Source organism: Myxine glutinosa, chromosome 3, assembly GCF_964187855.1.
Source record: "Myxine glutinosa chromosome 3, kmMyxGlut1.1, whole genome shotgun sequence".
NCBI classification, from domain to species: Eukaryota; Metazoa; Chordata; class Myxini; order Myxiniformes; family Myxinidae; genus Myxine; species Myxine glutinosa.
In genome coordinates this window covers 99,851,650-99,874,829 of record NC_136263.1, presented here as the reverse complement: position 1 = coordinate 99,874,829, position 23,180 = coordinate 99,851,650, and the positions used below count along the sequence as shown (strand labels likewise).

The 23,180-nt window shown below is 43.7% G+C and overlaps 1 protein-coding gene across 1 annotated transcript in view; it reads right to left on the bottom strand.

Annotated features, from left to right (window-relative positions):
• Positions 1–14,534: 14,534 nt before the first annotated feature.
• The window catches only part of LOC137423335 (putative endonuclease 4), a 103,132-nt gene continuing 94,486 nt past the window's right edge, over positions 14,535–23,180 (bottom strand). The window contains exons 8-12 of the mRNA XM_078774321.1: positions 21,192–21,374; positions 20,915–21,046; positions 20,632–20,736; positions 16,383–16,512; positions 14,535–14,961 (exon numbers count right to left, since the gene is read on the bottom strand). Coding sequence (XP_078630447.1) covers positions 14,907–14,961; positions 16,383–16,512; positions 20,632–20,736; positions 20,915–21,046; positions 21,192–21,374 — 605 coding nt within the window. The 3' untranslated portion in view covers positions 14,535–14,906. The remainder of the gene's footprint in view (positions 14,962–16,382; positions 16,513–20,631; positions 20,737–20,914; positions 21,047–21,191; positions 21,375–23,180) is intronic.

Below are 23,180 nucleotides of genomic sequence, written 5' to 3'. Positions count from 1 at the left end.
GTTAGGTTAGGGCAAGGAGCAGGTAAGCTCGGAGGCAACTGCAGTGGTGGAGGTGTGCAGGTGGGTAGACCCACTGGGAGAGGTACACGCCGCAGCCCAGAAATTGTGCGAGGGCACCGGGAGATGAATCGGGGGAGTGAGACCCCAAATTGAAGAGCACCACAGTTTGGCCAATGGGAATTGGTTTTTAGAACCCATAGTGTAAGAGGGCCAATGGTTTGGCCGGAGAAAGACCCCGGGTAGTGTAAAGTTGTTAAAGTCATTTAGGAAATAGTTAGGATTGATGAACCTGTCGCACCATACGCAGCCACTTACCTGTGGTGATGATGATGACTCCACACCTGTGTTTTCTTTGTTTTGTTGCAGGAGATGAATCGCTGTGTGGATTTGTGAGACGCATCACGACGTGGATGAGACATTGGGGTGATTCCATCTCTCCCTCCCTAGGAGGGACTGATGATGAATTGGTAATGGCAAATTATGCTGTTGAGTTGGAGATGGCAAATTTTGATGAGAGTTGAAAATGGCAAATTTGATTGGTTAGGAGGGAGAGAAGACGAATTTGGTATATGGGAGGAACGGGGAAGACAGTAGGGATGTTTGTTGATTTGTAAAGTAGATGTTTATGAGTAGTGTTGTGTTGTGTGGATACAGTAAGGGGTAAGGGAGGGGCCATGTAGGTTACCTGGTGGGGGGGGGGGGGGGCGTACGATAGGAACGTACCTGTCTCACCTGGTTCCCATGTGCCCCCAGTGTGCATTACCTTATATTGCGTGCACTTTTGCGCCCTTACCAACTTACTCACTTGTCTGCTTCTTTTGTCTCCCACCTCCGAGGATCTGGCTTTGGGGTAGAGAGAGAGGAGAGAGAGGTGCTGGCTGCGCAGTTGTGGGCCTGCACTTTCGCTGTTTGCTGCCGGGATCGATACACCATATGGACCGCAGTTCGTTTGCGGCCAAGCACCACCCGGGGATGGACCTATGGGTCAACGTGGCACCTATGCCATACAGGTGAACCACTTTTAGTTAACACCAAGTGCACCACAAGAAGAGCAAGAGACACCTGCAGGGTTAGGGGTTGTCGAATTTATTTTTATTCCAATGAACAATGGTGACTGCACCGATTGGTGGTGGGGTGGTGCTTTTGATGCTCGGGAAGGGTGCTCTGCACGTTATTAAAGGCCGTCGGCCACAGAGCACTCGTGGGTTGGTGTATCGATGTTGGCAAGCGCGCTCTCTCTATGCATAACATCTGCATGTGTTCCTCCAAAAACAGGTCCTGGATCATAGTGTAAATAGCAGCGTAGTCGTGTAAATAATGCTCCCTACCGGCTGTATGTTTAGTTTGCGAATTCTTTCCGGATTCGGTTATCCTGTGGGTGTGTTTCTGTGAGGAGAAGGGTGCAACGTCGCAGGGGGACATATTTACTCATTTGTGAATATCTGTAAAACTGTCGCACTCAGGGTAGAGTTAATAGTAGAGGGAACTACATTGCGTGTCACACTAAAGTAGGTAAAAATTTATCGGGTCGGGTCGCCCCGAGGGTAGAGAAGGGTGCAATGTTGCGAATATGGAATTTGGCCTCCATATCCGCTTGTAAATATTCCCCTATTTTCTCCAATACTCCCCAACTTTCCCCAATCCCCCATTCCCTAGTCCCATTGCATGTAAATAACAATCAGTAGAGCCGACCTTCCCCTTATTCCCCCATTAAATGTCGTGCCCAGGTCCACCGCACCACACGTAGACAACTTTCGGACATCTTCCTAGTTATTCTTAGTCTATGTCAGTTAAGGCCTCGTTTCCATTAATTATGACTCTTCGTTGCACCAGAATGTGATTATATGGCACCAGTAGTGAGTTTAGGACCTTTCCCATACCTCCTCCCATCTTCTTCCCCGTCTACAACAACAGAGGGGCACGGCGCTGCGCGGGGGGGAGTGTGCGTCCTCCCACCGGCTCGGTTCGCCGCCATCGACAATGCGCTCCAGACGATGCGCTCCAGACCATGCGCTCCACGGGGTTACCACGAAGGGGCTCCTTGTCAGCTCCTCGTCAAGGGCGGAGCCTGGTAAACCCCCCGCACGCACCCAATGAGAAGCAACGTGCCGATTCCACGAGGCGGAGCTAACGAGCCGAGGGCGTGTCACTCCCCGCCGGATATACGCGGCCACGCACCGGATGTGACGAGAGATGCGCCCCCAGCTGGAGAAAGACGGACCTGCGAGCGCTGAAACAGATGCGCCTGAGTTTGGAGAGGCCTGAGAAAGACCCGCCTGAGAAAGAACGTCACCTCTGAGCGCTGCGACGAGACCTCCCCGCGTCTCTGGACCGAACCGTGTTGACCCTGCTTTGAGCCAAGAGTGCACCTTGAGCCATCGCTATCTGCCTTTCCTAGCCATCAAACCCCGTGTGAGTCAGCCGTTGTCCCGTTTACCTGTCGTCTGTCCGGGAATAATATAAGATTGTGTCTAAGTGCTTGTCTTTCTATGTTGTACCTCTCGTCCCTGTAATCTGACCTTCCGTAACGAATATAATCTCCTCCGGAGGTCTTGAGAACCGTATCATTGGTGTCTGTCATTATAATTCAGCCGTGTGTCTTCTTTTTCCTTATTGATCCAGCGTAGCGCGGCTCCGTCAACGTTCGAGTACAATCGGGTAATTTGTGCGGACACGACGGCCATTCCGCTCGGCCCACCTTAACATCAAAGTCGTGTCTGTAACAATATATTCACCCTCCCCGAGTTGGGGAGGGGTTGTAAGTGCAGCTGTTCCAGCATGGCAGCTGCACTATCTCGATTTACGGCCTTTCAGAGCCTGACCCGTAAGCACGGGTTCTTTTGTGTACCTCCGGAACGTGAGGTTAGTGTCGAGGACGTTGTCCTCGCAACCGGTCGTGTTGTCGGGATCGACAAGGTTGTTGCCGCTTCGCGGATGAACAAGCGGATCGTTATTTTTTTGTCCGACGTGGATTGTGTCCCACAAATTGTCGAACAGGGTTTGACAATCGATCCAGATTTATTTGTAATGATTTCCCCACTAGATAGCCCAGCGATAAAAGTCGTGATATCAAATTGCCCCCCATTTGTATCCGACGATGTACTAATTAAAGAGTTGTCCCGATACGGTACCATCGTGTCTCGTATCTCCATGATTCCCTTCGGGTCACGAAACAACGATTTAAGGCACGTGGTTTCATTCCGACAGCAAGTGTTTATGATTTTAAAAAATTCCCAGAAGGATTTAAACCTTATAATAAAATTAAAACATCAACAGAACGAATATACAGTGTACGTGTCCACCAACGTTCTAAAATGTTTTGGCTGCGGACAATTTGGGCATGTTAAGCATGACTGCCCCCGAAAAGAGAATTCTCCACAAGTACAACCTCCCCTCCGAACCGGGAATAAGCAACCCCCCCACCTTCCCACCACCGGTCCAAACCCTCCCACCACTGACCCAAGCCCTCCCACCACCGACCCAAGCCTTCCCACCACCGAACCAAACCTTCCCACCACCGAACCAAGCCCTCCCGCCGCCGAACCAAGCCCTCCCACCACCGACCCGAACCTTCCCACCATCGACCCAAGCCTTACCACCACTGATCCCAATCTGTCCACCACCGACCCAAGCCCTCTTACCACCAATCCAAACCCCCCCGCCGTACCCCCCTCCCCTCCCCTTGAAACAGGGGCCCCTCCCTCTACTGAAGGATCTAATTGCAGCCATCTCCTGTTAACTATAGATCTCACCCCCCAGGCGACATCGTCCAATCACAGCTTGTTGCCTGCTATAACTGATCCTACCTCTCCCGCCGTGGTAGCCGATGGGATCCCCCTCCCGATGATCACGTCCTCCCTCCCCCCCCCTCCCCCCAAACCCTTGCAATCTCTTCCCACTAACCAGGACGAGTTTCAATTAGTCTGCCCAAAAGGAAAAAGACATCTGCAAACAACAGATGAAAACGGTCACCTCTTTAAAAAACCTACAACTGAAAACCGACAGCCCCTCCTCTCTGGCCTAGATTTGTCCCTCGTCACAGAAAATCGTTTCTCGGTATTGGAGGACATAGATGTGGATGAATCCTCGCCCTTGTCTACTGACCTAGAAACTGATATGGTTGAACCACAAAAATTAGTACCCCCCCCTCCCCCCCCCTCCCCTGAAGATGGCTCATTTCTCTCCCTCCCCGTCCCCCCCCTCTATGGACTATGCCCCATCCGATAACGTGGAGGGATGTGATGACGGTGAGGAGATAAATGATGAAAACCAGTGTGACACACCATCTGAGCCATCTGATATAGATGACTCTGTTAGTGAATGTGGTAGCCTTAAGGAAGAAGAAATCCCTCCAATCCCTCCCTCCGAGATAAAAAGGTTTCTTAAGGACACGTTCCGAAAAAGGAATGTTGTAATAGAAACCTTTTTTCCGGAGCTACCTGATTTTATACATTCCGCTAAACTGATGGTAAAACGGCCCCACGTTTTTAATTTCAATTCCTCCCAACGTCACCGTTTAAAGAAGTGGTTGCAAAAAGCTAAGAATGAACTGCTATCAAAAAATTGAGTGGTGGTCACTCCTCCTTATAGCTGTAATGAGTTTTTCCATTTGTAGCCTGAATATTAACGGAGGATGTAGCTCTGTCCGTAAAGTTCAAGTAAGGGATTTTTTATTACAGAAGAAAGTTGACATTGCCCTCTTACAAGAGACCCATGCCAACGACTGCTGTGTCGCAGAGTGGTGTAGGCTCTTCCCCGGCCTGTCCTTTAGTAACGGTGACTCCCGCAAAGGCGGTGTCGCAATAATTCTTAGCCCCTCCTTTTCGCCTTCATCGCTTAAATTCGACGAAATACACAAGGGATCCCTAGCATCCCTAGAATTCCACTACTATGGAAAATTCTATACTATTTTTAATATCTATGCCCCAAGTACGCCTGTAGCTCGGCGAGTTTTTTTTAATGACCTTGGGACACACCTAACGTCCCTCGACAGTCAAAACGCCCTAAAAAACCAAGACAATCATGTTTGTATTGGTGGAGATTTTAACTGCACCCTCCAACCCCAACTAGAGAGGAACAGTGCAGAGCCCCATCCTGCCTCCACAATCCCTCTCACCAAATTTTTAAAACAAATGAATTTGACAGATATATGGCGGGTACAGCACCCATCAATCAGGCAATACACATGGTGTCGATGCATTCAGGGTAATATTGTACTTGCTCGCTTGGACAAGTTTTATATTAATCCTCCACTTGAACGCCTCGTTCTGTCATCCAAAATTTGCCCATCAGGATTCTCGGACCACAGCGCAACATTTCTCAAAATTTCTGCCCCCTGCCCGAAACACAAGAGTGCTTTTTGGAAATTTAATAACAACTTACTTGATGGTAGTACCTTTAAGGACATTTTTCCGGAAATTTGGAATATTCTGGTTGCCTCCCAAGGGAATTTCTCCAACCTCAGACAATGGTGGGATAATGCCAAAACGCACATCAGACTGTTCTGCCAACAATATCGTGCGTATGGTGTTCAAGAGGAAAGAAAAACCACAACCTTACTTGAAGATGAAATCCTGGAATTACAGGAACAGCTTCAGGGAACCGCAAGTGTGAGCTACCAGGGAATGAGGCAACAAATCCATGGAAAAACGGCCTTACTGAATTCCATATCCGAAAGGCGAGCACAAAATGCTTTATTGCGCCTGAAGATGAGGTACATACACGACCTTGATGCTCCAACCAAATTCTTCTTCAGCCTTAAAAGGGGGGCCTCTTCGTCAATGATTACACGCTTGCTCCATGATGGGGAACTCCTTTATGAAGATGGCAGAATCAGGGAATGTGCCCGGAAACATTTTAAACAACGGTTTATGCGGCATGACATTAACCAGGATGCAATATCGGAACTTGTTTCTAACCTTCCAACATTGGCGGAGGATCAGAAGCAGCAGTTGGAGGATCCTCTTAGGTTACCTGAGCTCACCGCTGCCTTGAAGGCCTTGGAACCTGATAAAGCCCCTGGACTGGATGGGCTGACAAGTGAATTTTACCAGTTTTTTTGGGACACCATTGGACCTCACCTACTGCGGGTATTGAATGAATGTTTAGAGGATGGACAACTGCCGTGGAGTTGCCGGAGAGCAGTCACCACCTTAATTCCTAAGAAAGCGGACACTCAACTTATAGAGAACTGGCGTCCTATTTCTGTTTTATGTACGGATTATAAAATTTTAGCCAAAGCCTTGTCTAATCGAATGAAACCTTTTATGAATGTACTAATAGGAGAACATCAATCCTTTTGTATTCCTGGACGTACTATTTTTAATAATATCTTTCTTATCCGTGATACCATTCGGTTTTGTAACAATTTTAATATGAATGTTGGTCTGTTTTTTATTGACCAAGGAAAAGCCTTTGACTGTATTGACCACATGTACCTTTTTAGAGTTTTAGAGAATTTTGGGTTTGGACCTATTTTTATCTCGTACGTTAAACTTTTGTATTGTAATATATCCAGTGTTCTTAAAATTAATCAAGTATTGTGTAGCCCCATTGCTGTACAACGGGGAGTACGGCAAGGTTGCCCGCTATCTGGACTTTTATACTCTCTTGCCATCGAACCTCTTCTGCTCCAATTACGTACGCACATTTCTGGCTTCACTGGATCAATTCTTACCACACCGCTAAAAGTCTCTGCCTATGCAGATGATGTCTGTATTTATATAAAAAATAGTACTGACGTCACTGCGGTGGCTCAGGCACTAAAAACATATTGTCAGGCTTGTTCAGGCCAGGTAAACTGGAAGAAGAGTGAAGCCCTTTGGATAGGACCTGGAGATTGCCCGCCAATTGTCCTACCAGGAGGAGTGAACTGGCAGAAAAGTGGCATTAAATACCTCGGTATTTTCCTCGGAGACAACACCTTTGAGCAGCAGAACTGGGTGGGATTACCAGACAAGGTAATGGCAAAACTGGCCCGCTGGAAAGGACTTCTTTTCCAACTTTCGTACCGCGGAAGAACTCTCGTCATTAACAATCTTGTCGCCTCTATGCTATGGCATAAGATGATATGCCTACAACCGCCTGGGAGCCTTCTTATTACACTGCAAAAGAGCATTGTCGACTTTTTCTGGAGCGGGAAACACTGGCTCCAACCCCCCGTGGCATACTTGCCACTCGCTGAAGGTGGCCAAAGTCTTATTGATATCCGCAGCCGGATTATGGTCTTCCGGCTTCATATCGTGCGCCAACTTGTATATGGAGATGAAGCCCTACTCTGGAGGCCTCTGGCTAACTGCATATTACAGCTTACATGCAAGCTGGGTTACGACCGAGAACTTTTCTTAATGAACCCTCATCAAATCGATTCATCCTTGCTGCCCACCTTTTACCAAGGGGTGATGAACGCCTGGCAAGCCCTGTCCTTTTCCCGTGAAATGGCAACATACAACATGGAAATGTTGTTGAACGAGCCCCTATGCTACAACCCCTTCCTGGAAAACAGCTTGAATAATAGGGGACTCGTTCAACGTTTTGTTGATGCCAAGCTGCTGCGAGTGAAAGACCTCATGACAGAGTCTGGGAGCTGCCGGCTGAGTGCTGCCGCTGTGGCACAAAAAACCGGAATAAAATCTGTCAGGATCATCTCTCGGTTCCTTCAAGGGATATCCACAACGTATCGTAATACCTGCGAGGAACTTGGCCCTTCCCCCGAGGAAACAGCGGGTGACTTCCCCAAACTCCTAGTTTTCAGCCCGCCACTTAATCTGTCCCCTGGCCTGAACAGCCCTGATGATACTGCATTATCCCTTCCCGCCTTTCCAAAGAAAACTCTGTACAACGCGTACGTTAAAATTTTATACGCAAAAACATTTTCTGAGCACCCGAGGCTTCGATGGCGGGATGTTTTACCCCCAATACCACCCAATTGCCCCAATTGGCGAAGTTTTTATCTCTTGCCTACTCCAAAGTATGTTGGAGATATTCAATGGAAACTTGTACACTGGATTTTACCTTATAATGTTTTACTGAACCGGTTTTCTACTGCTAACTCTAATCTATGCCCTTTCTGTGCATCCATTGAAACCCTACCGCATATATACCTTGAGTGTGAACGATTGCAACCTCTTTTTACATTCCTTCAGGAACGCTTTGTGAAGCTTGGTTCCCTCTTCAATCACAATGTTTTTATTTATGGTGTTTTAGGACCGTCTTCCCTTAGGAATGTGGTTTTAATGAATTTTTTTAATTGGCCAGGCCAAGTTTGCAATTTATAAATCCAGGAAGAAAAAAATGGGAAACGCTTCTGACTCGTCATGTGATGTACTGCTCACCTTTAAGGCTCTTGTAAATGCAAGACTAAAGCTAGAGTACCGGTTTTTTAAAATGAACAAGAATTTAACATGTTTTAAAGAAAAGTGGGTTTTTAATGATGTCATATGCACACTTGATGATGATGATTTGAAAATAACCTTTCCTTGAGACCATTTTATTGTGTTTTGTTTCTTTGTGACTGAACATAACTGATTTTTTGTACTCTTGTAATAAAAGGAAGAAACAGTCAGTCTCTCTTTCTCTCTGTCTCACCACCAGCCCAAACCAGCCCCATACAAGAATCGCGTGTGGACAAGGTTTTTCTGTCTTGTGACCTATCCCTGGCTGACTCTTCATGGTGCGACTGGATATAAGGTATCACGCAAGTTGCCGTAGTTCATGGGCACAAGGGGTTTTATTGTACAGAAATGTGTGTCTTCCTTGTTCTACCTATCTCTCTTTGCCTTCTTATTAATAAACCTGTTGTCTAACCACTGGCGTGTTGGCCTGATGCGCGGTTCGGAATCGGAAAATTATAACCATGGTATAATTCAATATTGTGGCTTTTGGGAACTGCCGTGAAAAGCCCTCATTAGGTTTTAAAGCCACAGCAGTTTGTCCTGGGTATAATCGATCGGCACTCGTCCTTTGAGATGGACAAACCGGCTTTAAGCGACAGATTTTGTGAGAGTTTCTGTACATCAGACGAAGCCTGAATAAAATATCTGTTCGGCTTTTACGGTGGAAAATCTATGAGGACCATCCATCGCTAAATTGGTGATTGTCCGGGTAGAAAATTGGACCTCATGTCCACCCACAGTCCACCATTACAGAATCTGTCTGTCCCTTTTTAGTATAGAGAAGCAATGAACAAGGGATGTGAGGAGAATTTCATATTTGCTCTTCTCGTGATGTCTGTCTGCCAAAGCAACACTTAGTAAGTACTTCATTGCCCAATGGCTATTTATTTACCATGTACTCACAACCTGCTCCTGGACTTTGTTGTTTTTCTTAAAAAGCAAAATTTATTCATGAAAGGAATTTCCTGCAACCAGCACCCCATCAGGTTTCCAATTCCTGCGTTTCTCAAAATCAGTTAAATATCTCCTGAAATTGTTTGATCACTGTTGGCTTGATAAGGTAAACCATGATGTCGGACATCTGTCTGCTGAACACAATGTGAATTGAAATATATAATTATCCTTCTGCACATTGACATTTGTATGCACAAAGACAGGCAGAGCTATGTTAATACACCGCAAATCCACCTCCTTATAATTCCGATTTCTTTCCTGAATGTCCTTGTAGTGTCCATCTTGTTTATCCCGTGTATCCCGCCGCAGCCCTCTCCCTCCCACAGATCTCCTGATGTCCCTGTTCTCTAATGCTGTTGTGCTTCCCTCTCTCTCGTCTCCCTTTATTATATGTTCTATGTGCTAGCTCTTACACGAGCCTCGACTTAATAGACAAAAAGAAGAAGAAAAAAAGAGCATACAGGAGCTGAGCAGGTTCCGAGAAGGGCAAGGCAAAGTTGATGAACAAGCAGTGAAACTCCATATTTTGATTTCCAAGAGCAAATGTTACTCTGAAAATCTGCTCCCACCTGGTACGACTAATCGTACTTATTGGCAGTCAGATTAAGGCGACTGAAACCTGTCTCTATCCCATTCCAAACTTGCAAAAGTAAGTTTCATTGCACAATGGTGCACAACAACTCGAGTTTTTAGGACTTCACAATCACGAGAGGAATTCATGGTGCCAACAGGTTGAAATTGTTCTTCAGCAGTGGATTTTTCAAACTGATTTTTGGTGGAAATTGAGAGCGAAGGGGGATGGGGTCGAAGTTGGATGAGGTGACTCATATGAGAATTCTCATGCACCCAGAAAGGTTGAGAATGATTACCTCCGCCACCGAAGGTGGATGGAGGTTATGTTTTCACCACTGTCTGTCTATTTGTTTGTTTGTGAACAAGATATCTCAAAACGTTGTGGATGGATTCGGACGAAATTTGGCAGAGAGGTGGTGTATGTGACAAGGACGAATCGATTAGATTTTGGTGAAGATCAGAATATGGATTCGGATACGAGAATTATTTAATTTTTAAAGTGATTCTTCACCATTCAGAGACGGAAAAAAAGCAATACACACCAGGCATTTTAAGGCCATTTTCCCTGCTAGAGCGGGGGTTAGCCTTGCGGGCCCCATGACAATCTTCTCCATTTTTCCCTATTTTCTGCATCTCTCCTTGTTAACCCCCTAGCCCGCATTTCTTCTTCCACCATCTTTAGCCAAGTCTTTCTCGGTCTTCCCCGTCCTCCACTTCCTTCTACATTCATTTCCATCACTCTTCTCAACCAGTCACTTTCATCCTTCCTCAACACATGACCAAACCATCTCAACCTGTTCCTCTTCACAGCATCAATCACAGGCTCTATTCCCATCATCTTTCGCAATTCATCATTTGTCTTCCTCTCTCTCAACGATACTCCGCACATCCACCGAACCATTCGCATTCTGCAATATATAACATGATATTTAAAAAAGTTGTGGACGGGTTTGGATGAAACTTGGGGGATGATTTGGTTCGGTGACAATAACAAGCCGATTAGATTTTGGTTCAGGTTCAAATCCAGATCCGGCCTATCAGTGGGATACAAAACATAAACTGTTCAGCCTGGTGGAGGTATGCGCTCTACCGAGTGCTGTTCTAGTTTCTTTCATTTTTCATCCACTCTTCCTGGTATGAGAGGCCAACCAAGTGAAGGATTGTGCACCAAGGAATTGTCAATTCCAGACAACTTATCTACACAATAAAACCTATATTGCATCTTCTTTCCTATCCTTTCCCTTTGTTGTGCTTCCAAATTGACATGTGTTTGAGGTTTCTATTCCATCGTACTGTTTATTATTCAGCGTGAAAGAAGCAGCTGAGTTATGTGAGTGTCCTCATTTGACGGGAATATTTGGATGACGTGCAATTTCATTTTTAATGTTGAGCAGACAAGAAATAAAACTATGAAGTAACTGGCAGGTTGTGATAGGTTGCATTTGTAACTTCCAGTAATGAAGTCCCATCGGATTTTAACACCTTCATTTATTTCCTTTTCCATTTATTGCCTTCATAACGCTAGTCGACGTCAAGGTCACATTTGACAAAAGTACTCCTCACTTTTGACCCAGTAGTGGCAAGGAGACAACAGCAAACACGGAAAAGCTCACTGCATGGTTGAAAGGCAATAATTCAGCTTATCAGCAATTACCCAACAAGGGTGAACCCATAAGGTATATCGTTGTCATAAATCAAGCCTTGGCATGGCTGTTTGGCATTATTACCTCCACCACTGAAAGTGGATGGTCATTGTGTTTTCACCCTGTCTGTCTGTTAGTGGGATATCTCAAAAAATTGGTGGGCAGGTTGTGTGTGTGACAAGGATGTATCGATTAGATTTTGGTGAAGCGATGATTAGCGATGAAGATCGATTAGCGATGAAGCTAACTCCAAGGGCCTCTCACTCACTCACCGCAGGCAGGTTGGTGGTCTTTCCGTCTTCTACCGACTCCTCTCTGGCCTTGCCCCCCCAGCTCTCTCTGGGCTCTGTCCCGCAAATATTCCTGCAGGTCGCACAAGATCTGCCTGCAACCCTCTTTTGGTTAAACTGCCAAAATCAAGACTCTCTGCTCACCTTCACTCCTCTTTTCTCCAACCTCTGGAACAAACTCCCTCACTCTCTTCAATCCCACTCCACCCTCCAAGTCTTTAAAACAGCTGTTCACCACCATCTCTTATCTTCCCCCATCCAAAACCTTGATCTTTTCTACCCCCGCTAATTTCACCCCAATTCCACTTTTTGAAATACCAACTTCTGTCCTGGAAGTCCTTGGTGTCCTTGTGCTTTATACTTCTCCCTCCCCCCCCCCCCCTTCCCATGCCTCCTCCCCCCGGGCCCTCTCCCTTCCACACATCTCCCTGCTCTCGGATGTTGTGTTTGTGTGCTTCCCCTTTTCTCCCCATCTTGTCTTCCGCTCCCTCTTTTTGTGTATTTTGTTTGTCTGGTCGATTTGTTTGTGAAGTAAATGTTAGCTCTTTCACGAGCCTCGATTCAGTTTACAAAAAAAAAAAAAAAAAAGAAAAAAAAAGGTGAAGATGTGGATCCGGATCCTAGAATATTTGAGTGAATCTTCACCGTTGAGAGATGGGGCCAAAAACAACATATTTAAGACGATGTCTCAAAAAGTTGTGGATGGATTATGACAAAACGTAGTGAATGAGTTGGGTAGGTGAGAAGAATAAGCTGATTAGATTTTGGTTTCTGTCCAGATGCAGATTCGGCCCATCAGTGGGATACAAAATGTAAACTGTTCAGCATGGCAGAGGTATGCACTCTACCGAATAAGAAACAGCAAAACATGACATTTCTCCTGCAGACAGAGGAGGCAAAAACGACTCGTAGGTGAACTGGCCATAGATGAGCCCAGAGGACCATGTTTCCTGAGTGAGGTATTCTTCAAAGTATACTATGCGGTAATCCAGCAAATTAATATGAATGAACGGTTTGAAGACTTTAGAAAGACAGCAGCAAATTTTGCAACTCTGATTCCATGTCATTTCAAAGATCGAAGTGTAAAAGTCAAAGTCAGACAACTGGCCAAACAGTATGAAAGCGTCATTGATGTTGACCAACTCTTGGCAGAATACAAAAACTTTTGAAGTGTACCAGCAATGCAGTGATACCGGTAGAATTGAAACAACAAATACACAAGGCATCTTGAAATTTATAATCATGAACACACTGGTGTGCTCACACCAATCTTACAAGGCCGTATCGCATTGTGGAGACGCTGCCAATTTATTTGGCTACTGCCGAGCGATCATTCAACATGAATCATGATCATGAGTCATCTTCGCTCTACAATGACTGGTTAACGGCTTTATGGGCTGGCATCGCTCAGTATAGAAAAGGATCTTGCATCAAGAGTAGATTACTCATCGGAGATGGACAGCTTTTCCAGAATACGAAAAAGAGACAAAAATTTCATGTAAATTTCAGTTGAAAGTTGAATTTGTATTTGCCTTATGAATAATGCCATATAATACATATTTCGATTGTTCAGACATAGAAAATTTAGATAGACAGAAAAATTAATGTACTCAAGAAGTTCTATTGCTCAAGCTTTTGGGTCTCACTATCTGCCATGATCTTTCCAGGGAATACCACATTTCCGAGCTGGCCTCCAAAGCCAGTCGCCGACTGGGCATCCTCCGTCGTGCAAAGTCCTTGGCACTTCTGGCACTGGGCATCCTTGGCACTTCTGAGCTCCTCACCACATATAAAGCTTTCATCCGCAGCTTGATGGGGGTACTGCTCTCCCCTCTAGGCCGGTGCTCTTGCCTCACACCGAGCTCGGCTTCACGCTGTTGAAACCAAAGCGTTCAGAATCATTGGAATCTCCCACGATGAAGCCGATTCTGAGTGCCTTTCACTCTCTCACCGCAGGCAGGTTGGTGGTCTTTCTGTCTTCCACAGACTCCTCTCCAGCCTCGCTCCCCCAGCTCTGTCTGTGGTCTGTCCCCCAAATATTCCTTCAGGACACACAAGGTCTGCCAGAAACTGCCAAAATCAAGACTCTCTGCTCACCTTCACACTTTCATTCCTCTTTTCTCCTGCCTCTGGAATGAACTCCCACACTCTCTTCAATCCCACTGCTCCCTCCAGGTCTTTAAAACAGCTGTTCACCACAATCTCTCATCTTCCCCCATCCAAAACATTGATCTTTTCTACAACCGTTAATACACCACAAATACACCTCTTTCAATCTCCGACTTCATTCCTGAAATTCCTTGTAGTGTGCATTTGTTTGATACCATGTACCCCATCCCACCACCTCCCACCCCACCCCAGCCCTCTCCCTTCCACAGATCTACTGATGTCCCTGTTCTCTACTGTTGTGCTTGTGTGGCTTCCCTCTCTCTCCCCCTCTTGTCTCTCGCTCCCTTTATTATATGTTTTATGTGTCCGTTTATGTTTTTTGCATTTCATTTGTCAGCTCTTACACGAGTCTCGACTTGGTATACAAAAAAAAGGAACTCATTCCATAATAGTCTTATTTTGGCCCAGCAGAGGTGGTTCATGGTTGAGAACAAGGGTAACACCTGGCCAAATGAACATGCGATATATACCTCCCTGCTGAGATGTATAATTTGGCAGAAAATAGGCATTAGTAAAAAACAATAAAAAAGCTTTATTTGAAAATAAAATGCTCATAAAAAATAGAAAATAATAAATGGGCAAAGTTATCGCACATGAAAACTGTAAAAGTAGATTCCAGGAAAGTGTTATACGAGTATATTCTCCGAATACACACAACGATTTCATGAATTAAGTTCAAAATTTATAAAAACAAGAAATTTGTGAAGTGAGAAAACAGTGAAAATTCTCCTCCAACATTTTGGCTTTTAGAAGTTTTGCTTTCCTTAACGAAATTCAATGGTTAATGGAAAAAGCAAGAAAAACATTTCACGATACACGTTAAACTTGCACTGGAACAAATGGAGAGAATGCTTCAATTTCACAATCAATCGATGATGGAAGCCTCACCCACAAAGTGAGTACAACAACTCGATTTCTTTCTTGTAACCCGAGCTGGAACTGTGGATGTAATTGGGAAACACAAGGAACAAGAACACTGAGGATTCAGGAAAAGGCAAGTTCTGTTCATCCAGCCCATGCCCCCACTTACCCCGAAAACAAACACACCACGACATGCATCAGCTGACTGGTAAAATCAAGGGATACAAGTAATGACGATGTGATGACTGAGAAGAGAAATACATTTTAGTAATTATTTTCCACCACAATGGTTGTGGTTTGGTAGGAGGAGGGCAGAAGATGCATTCAGGCACACACAGCAAATGAATAAATGAAGGGCAACATATGCAAGATTTCATGTGACATCAAACTGCCCAAATCAAGACTCTCTGCTCACCTTCACTCTTTCATTCCTCTTTTCTCCCGTCTCTGGAACAAACTCCCTCACTCTCTTCAATCCCACTCATCCCTCCAGGTCTTTAAAACAGCTGTTCACCACCATCTCATACCTTCCCCCATCCAAAACCTCGATCTTTTCTACCCCCGTTTATATACTCCAAATCCACCTTTTTCAAATTTTCTTTCTTGAAAGTCCGAGTAGTGTCCATCTTGTTTATCATGTGTACCCCACCCCACCCCTCTCCCTTCCACAGATCTCACAATGTCCCTGTTCTCCACTGTTGTTGCGCTTCCCTCTCTCTCCCCCTCTCGTCTCCCACTCCCTTTCTTATGTTTATGTGAGTTTCTGTTTCTGTTTTTATGTGTTAGCTCTTACACGAGCCTCGACTTTGTATACAAAAAAAGGAGAAAAAAAATTGGTCCTTGCCACACTTTCCTTGAATGTATTTTGAATCCTTGGCTGGTTTTTAAACTACCTTCCACTTTCTCCTGCAACTGTCCCAATCTGCCTCTAATCCAGTTTCTATTCCAGACAAATGTCCGATGCTAGTTTTCTTCTACTCTTACCTACGCAGTTTTCTGAAATAAAATTTCTGCTGCAACCCGCTATGATATTTTTAAGCACCTGCCACTTTCCTAAAATGTCATTTGGAGCCGAGTAAACTCCTAAACAACTTTACCAAATTTGTCACATCCCCTCAAAATCTGCCTTATTGAAAACCAGCATCACTACCTTGGTTTCTACTCGAAAGAACCCCAACTCATAAATGTTCTCCCACCTCAACCTGTTTTACCAGACTTAGATCAATATACTCATTGACAAATCTAGCACTGCAGTACCATATAATGGCTGTTCTACAAACCGACACGTCAATTGTATTCATTCACTCACACCAAGTCTGTGAACTTGTCCTCATTTTTATATTATCAATATAACAAATTAAACATTAACCATAAATTACGGCCTTTCTGTCCTACCTCCTAACTGCTATATACAAGTTGGAGGAGATTAAAACACTCGTTAAAAATATTCTTTACGAAAAACAGCATCAAGGAGGCCTCAGAAATGAGAAAACACTTACTCAAAGGGCGTTTCAAGAATCATAGGCAAGTGGTCAAACCGTGGCTCATTCATAATAGCACGGAAGCCAGCCAGACCAATATATCCCTTGCCAATGTTTTCATGACGGTCCAGGTGGCAGCCCAACTTTCCTAATAGCAACACAGATTAGGAGGAAGACAAAGTTAAATAAGGCTTTAAGCATTTTATTCCATTTAACAACACAACTGCCACAAAAGAAATATCATGTGAGCAGCCCAGGGGTTTGAAGAACTCGTAAAAAAAGATACGGTAGAGACTGAGTCAAGATAAATTTTCAAAAATTGGCCTTACGTTCCCAAATTTGGTTCCATGCCAACAATAAAGTGCAAAAAAAAAAGGCCATTGAAGTGGAGAAGAGACCACGCCTGGTGCAGAATTTGGTACCCAATGGAATAAATTCATTAATCTAACATTTTTTTTCTCTAAGCTCCACCCACCTCGACAAAAACTAAATAAATAAAAGAATACACAGCATATTATTTAAACAAAAGGAGCAACTCTGACCCTAAAAGCGACAGCACGCTGAGGTCATGCACGTAAATCATATTGCACACGTTAGTGTCACGTCGCATTGAGGGTCAGAGTTGCTCCTTTTGTTTAATTTATCCTTCTTGACTGCAACCACACCTCCTAACTGGTGATCATCAGCACAGATACAATGCATTAGTGTGGCAGGAAACGCTTCTTGCTAACAGGTCGTGCAGCATCTTGCTGTTATGGGACTCGACCTGTGCCTTGTTGGCTCGACGACACCGCTACATAGACACAGACCATGTAGAACTGATAATTCAAAGTGCCTTTTTGGCACGAAGGATGTGCAGAACACCTGATTGCAAGTTTTCATGCTACACGATTGCCTCATGCAATAATCGTTCAGCACGTGTAACTCATGCACCCTTAGGTTTTCGGAGGTGACACAAGGCATTCTGAGCTAATTCAAAACAGTCTTTCAGATGTGGATAATCCAAAAACACACTAATTGTATCGTCTTAACAATCCATACGAATGTCACGTCTGTCATAAAACGTGAAGAATAAAATAATTTGACACCTTCACAAGCAGGGTCTTCTATTAACATGTTGCAAGGCTCTTCAACATGGAGAGGAACTGTTTATGATCTCAGAAGACAGTACTGTATCAACAAGATATATGCCGAATAGTTGACGTCCCAGCATAATGACCCTCACTCAGGACTGATACATTAGCACGACCCATCGAAGCAATCAGTTACAAACTGGCCAGAATACTACAAACACACTCCCTGGACATCACAGGATAAGTGTCAACCCCATCTGGAGGAGTCTCCATGATGCAGGAATCTGTGCTCGTCATCCTGTTCAGTATTCAAGACTTGCATCGCAACACATCCACACATTCTTGCAGTGGTCAAATCAGCACGTCCGACGGGCACGGAGGCAATGCACAAGTGTTACGTTTATTGACGAATCCAGGTTTTTCCTTGAAAGTGAATGGATGATAGTTTCCACACACGGATCTACAGAAGATGCAATGAGTGATAAGTCACAGTCTATGTCCAGCAAGCCACATATTTTAGATGTGGAAGTGTCATGATGTGGGGTGGTATTGCTGAAACATTTTGCACAAACTTCATCTGTATCCATGGCAATCTGATGGCAGATCGACACATTCATGAGATCTTACTGCAATACATGTTGTCTACCTTTCAACATGGTCTAGGAATCATCTTTTTACACAATAATTATCCTGCTCAAAAGGGCCATTCAAACAAGGAACATTCTTGTCAAAGCCAACGTTAATGCCATTACACCTTGGCCTTTCATCTTGGTTGATTTCTATCCAATTGAACATCTCTGGGACATCACTGATCGTCGTATCCAAACCTTGCGAAGACAGCTACAGACCCTCGATGAGCTGGAACAGAAGCTTTTTCAGGCATGGAATCCCACATTCTGAGGCTCAGGTGTGAGTGCTCATATGGTTAATGTAATGGCAATGCAAGGCAGTCATTGTTGCCAAAGGTAGACATACCCGGTATTGGGATTATTACTTCCAAGTTGGATCCCAATGTGAATATATTCGCATAATATGAGCACTTGTGTGATTCCGTCACAATGAAATTATTCAGCATTTATCCCTGTCAGAGGTTTGCACCTCATCTGTGTCCCATAATGGCACAAATAAATCGCATCAAGACTAGACTCGGTGGCGTAATTCTCGGTGGCAAGAATCCGCTCTGAGTCTGGCTAGTCGGCGGTTCAAACCCCAGCCGAGTCATACCAAAACTTAAAAAGGTGTCGTTGCTTCCTTGTTTGAAGCTCAGCACTTAAAAGGGTAGAGGACACCAAACAACCATACATGGGCAATGCTAGTGCAGACTTTGACGGGCTCAATAGCCTCCTCCTCCTCCCCTTCCTATGGTCTGTTTCTTCCTCTTTACTGCAGACAGGTTAGTGTCTGAACATTCCTTCATTCTCTTTTTTTCAGGTCTCAATTCTCTACTTTCCCACCTCTACTCTAAGCCCTCAACTCCCCATACCCCTTGAGGTTGTATGCATACATCAAATGATCATTTCTTCGTTACTCTTTGCATTGTCTCAGCGTTTCACTCAGCTTCACCAATTTGTTGAGTTCTCTCTTCTGTCACAATAACCAAGTACTTCCCCATGTCTGTCCTATATCCTCTTTCACAGTTTTTCATGACTCCATCTCATGTTTCCCATACCTATGTATGAGTTTTCTATCCTCACTTGTAACAGTGTAGGCCGAATTTATGAAAGGTGTTTAAGAGTTAGACGCATGTATAATCGCTAATCGCGCGATGATCAACCGTTCAAAGTTAGTTGCCAATCACCAAAGAGTTTTGATCTAATTCGCGACTAAAACCTAATCACAAGCGTTTAAATAGCAAAGAATCTTTTACATGTCGGTGAGAGCATGTTTAAGGCCTCAAAGCAAGCATTGCATGGCTTATAATTGGTAGTTTACATGGGGCGGTGAATATGGATGCGTTAGGAGTGCTTGAATTCCCTCAAGGGCAAGCAGAAGAGGATAGGAATAGGGCAGTTCTTCGACATGCATTGAGAATCTTCGAGGACACATGCAATCCTCTGGAAAAGTATGACAATATCAAATTTGTCCGGCCTTAGACTCTCAAAGGAATAATTTTGTTGGCTGCTGAATCTCGTGCAAGATGATCTGGATCAACCTACGATGAGGAGCAATGCACTGAATCCCCTCCAACAACGGTCCATGGCTCTTCGATTCTGTGCAGGTGCATCATTTCAATTGGATGTTGGAGATATGTGCGGTGTTTCACAGGCTAATCAGCTGTTTAGACACACAATTAATCATCTGTTTATCTCCCTTTGTAAATTTCTATTTAGACAGGCGATTAGCTGTGTGCATACAAATATGTTTTTGTCAGGGTTTCAGGGTTAGGTGTGTGTTAGAACCTTTCGTAAATTCGGCTCTGTATGTACAAGGCTTTCATAGTGTTTATCCCTGCAGACATACTATCTGGGTCTATCATAGATCTACCTGGATTCTTCCCAACATCTTTCCAGAGCTAGGAGTTAGTGTTAGGAGTTAGGGCTAAGAGTTAGGGATCTTTGTTCCTTTCAGATTTCTTTCTACTTTTTAATATTTCTCTTTATTCATTCTAATTCTTGCTTCTTCTTTATTTCTCTCTTTCTTTATCTATCTGTCTTCGGAGAAGTGAATTCTTGCAAAATTCTTTTTTTCTGGAAGGCTCATTTGGCTGCGCTTGGATGGGTTTGAGGGTAGAGCAGTAGCGGCTGAAACCCGAATCCTATTCAGGTTCCTCCTGATGACTCCATCTTTGCTCTTTACTTTTTTTTTTTTGGTTCCTTCTGATGACGCCAATGTAGTATTTGGTTTTCTGTTTCATACACAGTGCCTGCCCCTTCTATCTGGCTAATGCTTTATCTACACACAATGATGTTGTTCATCTTTATGTTATTTGTCCACAGGCTACCCTCCCCACCAAGTAAGTTATTGACCTTTCATTTTTTGTCATTCAGCTTTTTCATGAGCCTTAACCTCTGCACTTATGATCCAGTAATTTCCTGTAATATTGCCTCCTTTAGTAGAAAGTCACAAAGTTAATTTCACTGAGCATGGGGATGAAGCAAAGATAAGAATGAAGCACCTGAGTGTCAAGATATGAAAAAAGTCAATCAAAAAATGAAAATCAAAGTAGAAAACAGAGCGTTGTTTAGATGTTATACCCTTTGAATCATTTAGATGAACAGCTTTGAGATATTTCAGCCCTACAATTTGCTCAAACTCATCCAGCACACGTCTCAGTCCATCAGCAGTTGATATGTCATACCCTGCGGAATCAATGAGAAAGAACATTTTTGTTATGAAATTCAGATACCGACAGACAAGGATTTTTTGCATAAACCATGATGCTCCTATATTTAGCCAATAGTAAATATATGTCTCCTTTTTAATGAGCATGTTGATTACATGTTAGGCTAAGCAAATTTTGACAAAATAAAAGCTTACCAGCAGCAAACGCGTGGCATGTGTCAAAGCAAACGCCGATACGAGCCTTGTCACGCACGCGGTCGATGATTCCACGAAGATCTTCAAACCTTCCACCAACAGTGTTCCCCTGGCAGCTCATGTTTTCTATCACTGCCATGTATGGATGTATAAGAGAGATCTGATGTCTTCAATCATGTGGATGAGGAAGGGAAAGTTTTCTTCACCACAAAAAAAACGAATTTAAGCTATAATAAACTAAAATAACGACAAGGTCTACTTGGTTCTTGGGCCTTACCGGAAATTACCCTGTGTGTGGCTGCATGGGCTTCATTAATGGCTGCGGCAATTCGATCAAGGCAGGCATCGACTTCTATCTGGCCACATGTAGACCCCGGATGGAAATTGTAAAGAATGAGGCCGAGCTGCTCACAGCGCTGCAATTCCTCAACGAGTGCTGCACAGCTCTTTTTGTATGTTTCTGTGCACATCCAAGCCAAACACCACCAGTATTGTCATTTTTAACATCAGAACTATCAGGGAAAAATGATACAAATAAAAATGATAATGGGGGTAAGAAGAGAGGAAGTGGAAAATAGAGGAAACTTTTAGGTATTCATATACCCCTGAAAATAAAATTATGATGGAATGTGATAACCGAGTTTGGAATTATTATTACTAGGAGTGCCTCCTGTTGTTTCGCTGATGGGTTCAAAGAAAAGACAGAATGTTGCACTTCACAAGCATATTGCATTGCATGTCTATCTGAATCTCAATGAGGATGTAAAATGAAGTAAAACACATGAAAAAGGATCTTTTATAACAATTGTTGTTCCTGTTGCTTTTGTTTGCATGCTCCTTTCATGTACTTTTTATATATATTTCTATTACTTCAAGAAGTATTACTACGTTTCCTTGTGGATGCTCCTCCCATGTACTTGTAAATGGTTGCTGCTGTTGTAGAATAATAAATGTTACTGCTGGAACCGCTACATTAAAGCTCGAGGTCCCGCTTCTTCCTCAAAATTGGAAACTTCGGCTTTTAAAACAGGCAAATAAATGCAATTAAATGAACGAATTTTTGTTCCAAGTAAATTGGTTATTAGCTTTCCAATGGTACCATTTGTATTATTCTATGACAGAAGAAACTCTTTAGAATAAAGCATTACAGACGGAGAAACTCTGCTCCTTTTATACATGGATTATTATTATTATTATTATTATTATTATTATTATTAGGGATCTAATCCTTACTGGATGGACACCTATTGTTTTTGTTCCGTTTATTATTATTATTCTTCCAGATGGCTTTTCATGGGTTTATTCGGTTTTAAAATCATTTTCTCGGCAATTGTTGGTCTGATTGATACAATTTTTTCAACGTAGTATGTGTTTACTCATGCAGAATTTTTAGTGATAATTATGACATTATAGGTTACGTGGTACTGGCATTATCTTGGAAAACCTGAAAAACTTTGGACCTCCAAATCTCTAAAACCACTCGATGGACTCCAAAAACCCAAAAGACCCAGAGGACCCAAAGACCCTTAAATATCCCAAAGACCCAAGAGAACCAGAAGACCCCAAAAGACCCTGAGGTCCCAAAATAACCCAACGACCCAAAAGACCCCAAGGACCCCTCTTTTATTTACTTAAAATCCAATTATGAATTCAGTTTTATAAAGAGGATGTCATGGATAACGCATCTGAACAAAGTGGGGTTATACCAAAGCGGGGCAAATTGGATCCTGGTAATAACTGTCCGCAGTTATAAAGTCGCCCATCTAGTCATTATTATTATTACTATCCCACATCCCATTAAGTTGGGGTTGGCAGCTTATGTTGCATGCCCCATTTTTATGCATATCCCATTAAGTTGGCGTTTGATACAACAGTTGTTGAAAGAGGAGGTGGAGGTACTTATAAGAATTGGATTTGGGCTTTTGAGAATAGCTAATCAAATGCTTCAACTTGTCTTAATTTATAAAGTTCCTTATCTCTTCTTCTTCTTCTCCTCCTCCTTTAACGGCCACAATGCTTGTGGGGTTGGCCAGGGTAAATTTGGCTCAAGTCTTTCACAAACCAGCTGCCCAAGCCTGATGTTCGAGAAAGGTTAGGGCAGGAATTTCGAATTTGTTCATGGTGAGGGCGATGCTCGCCTAATCTTTGCGAAGAACACCGTGGTAACTTTAATGTCCACCAATTAACACCAATAGACGGAACACCCGTTTGTCATCCAATCGAGGGACGGCACACATTGATGAATCGCCCTGCCTGTGTAACACCG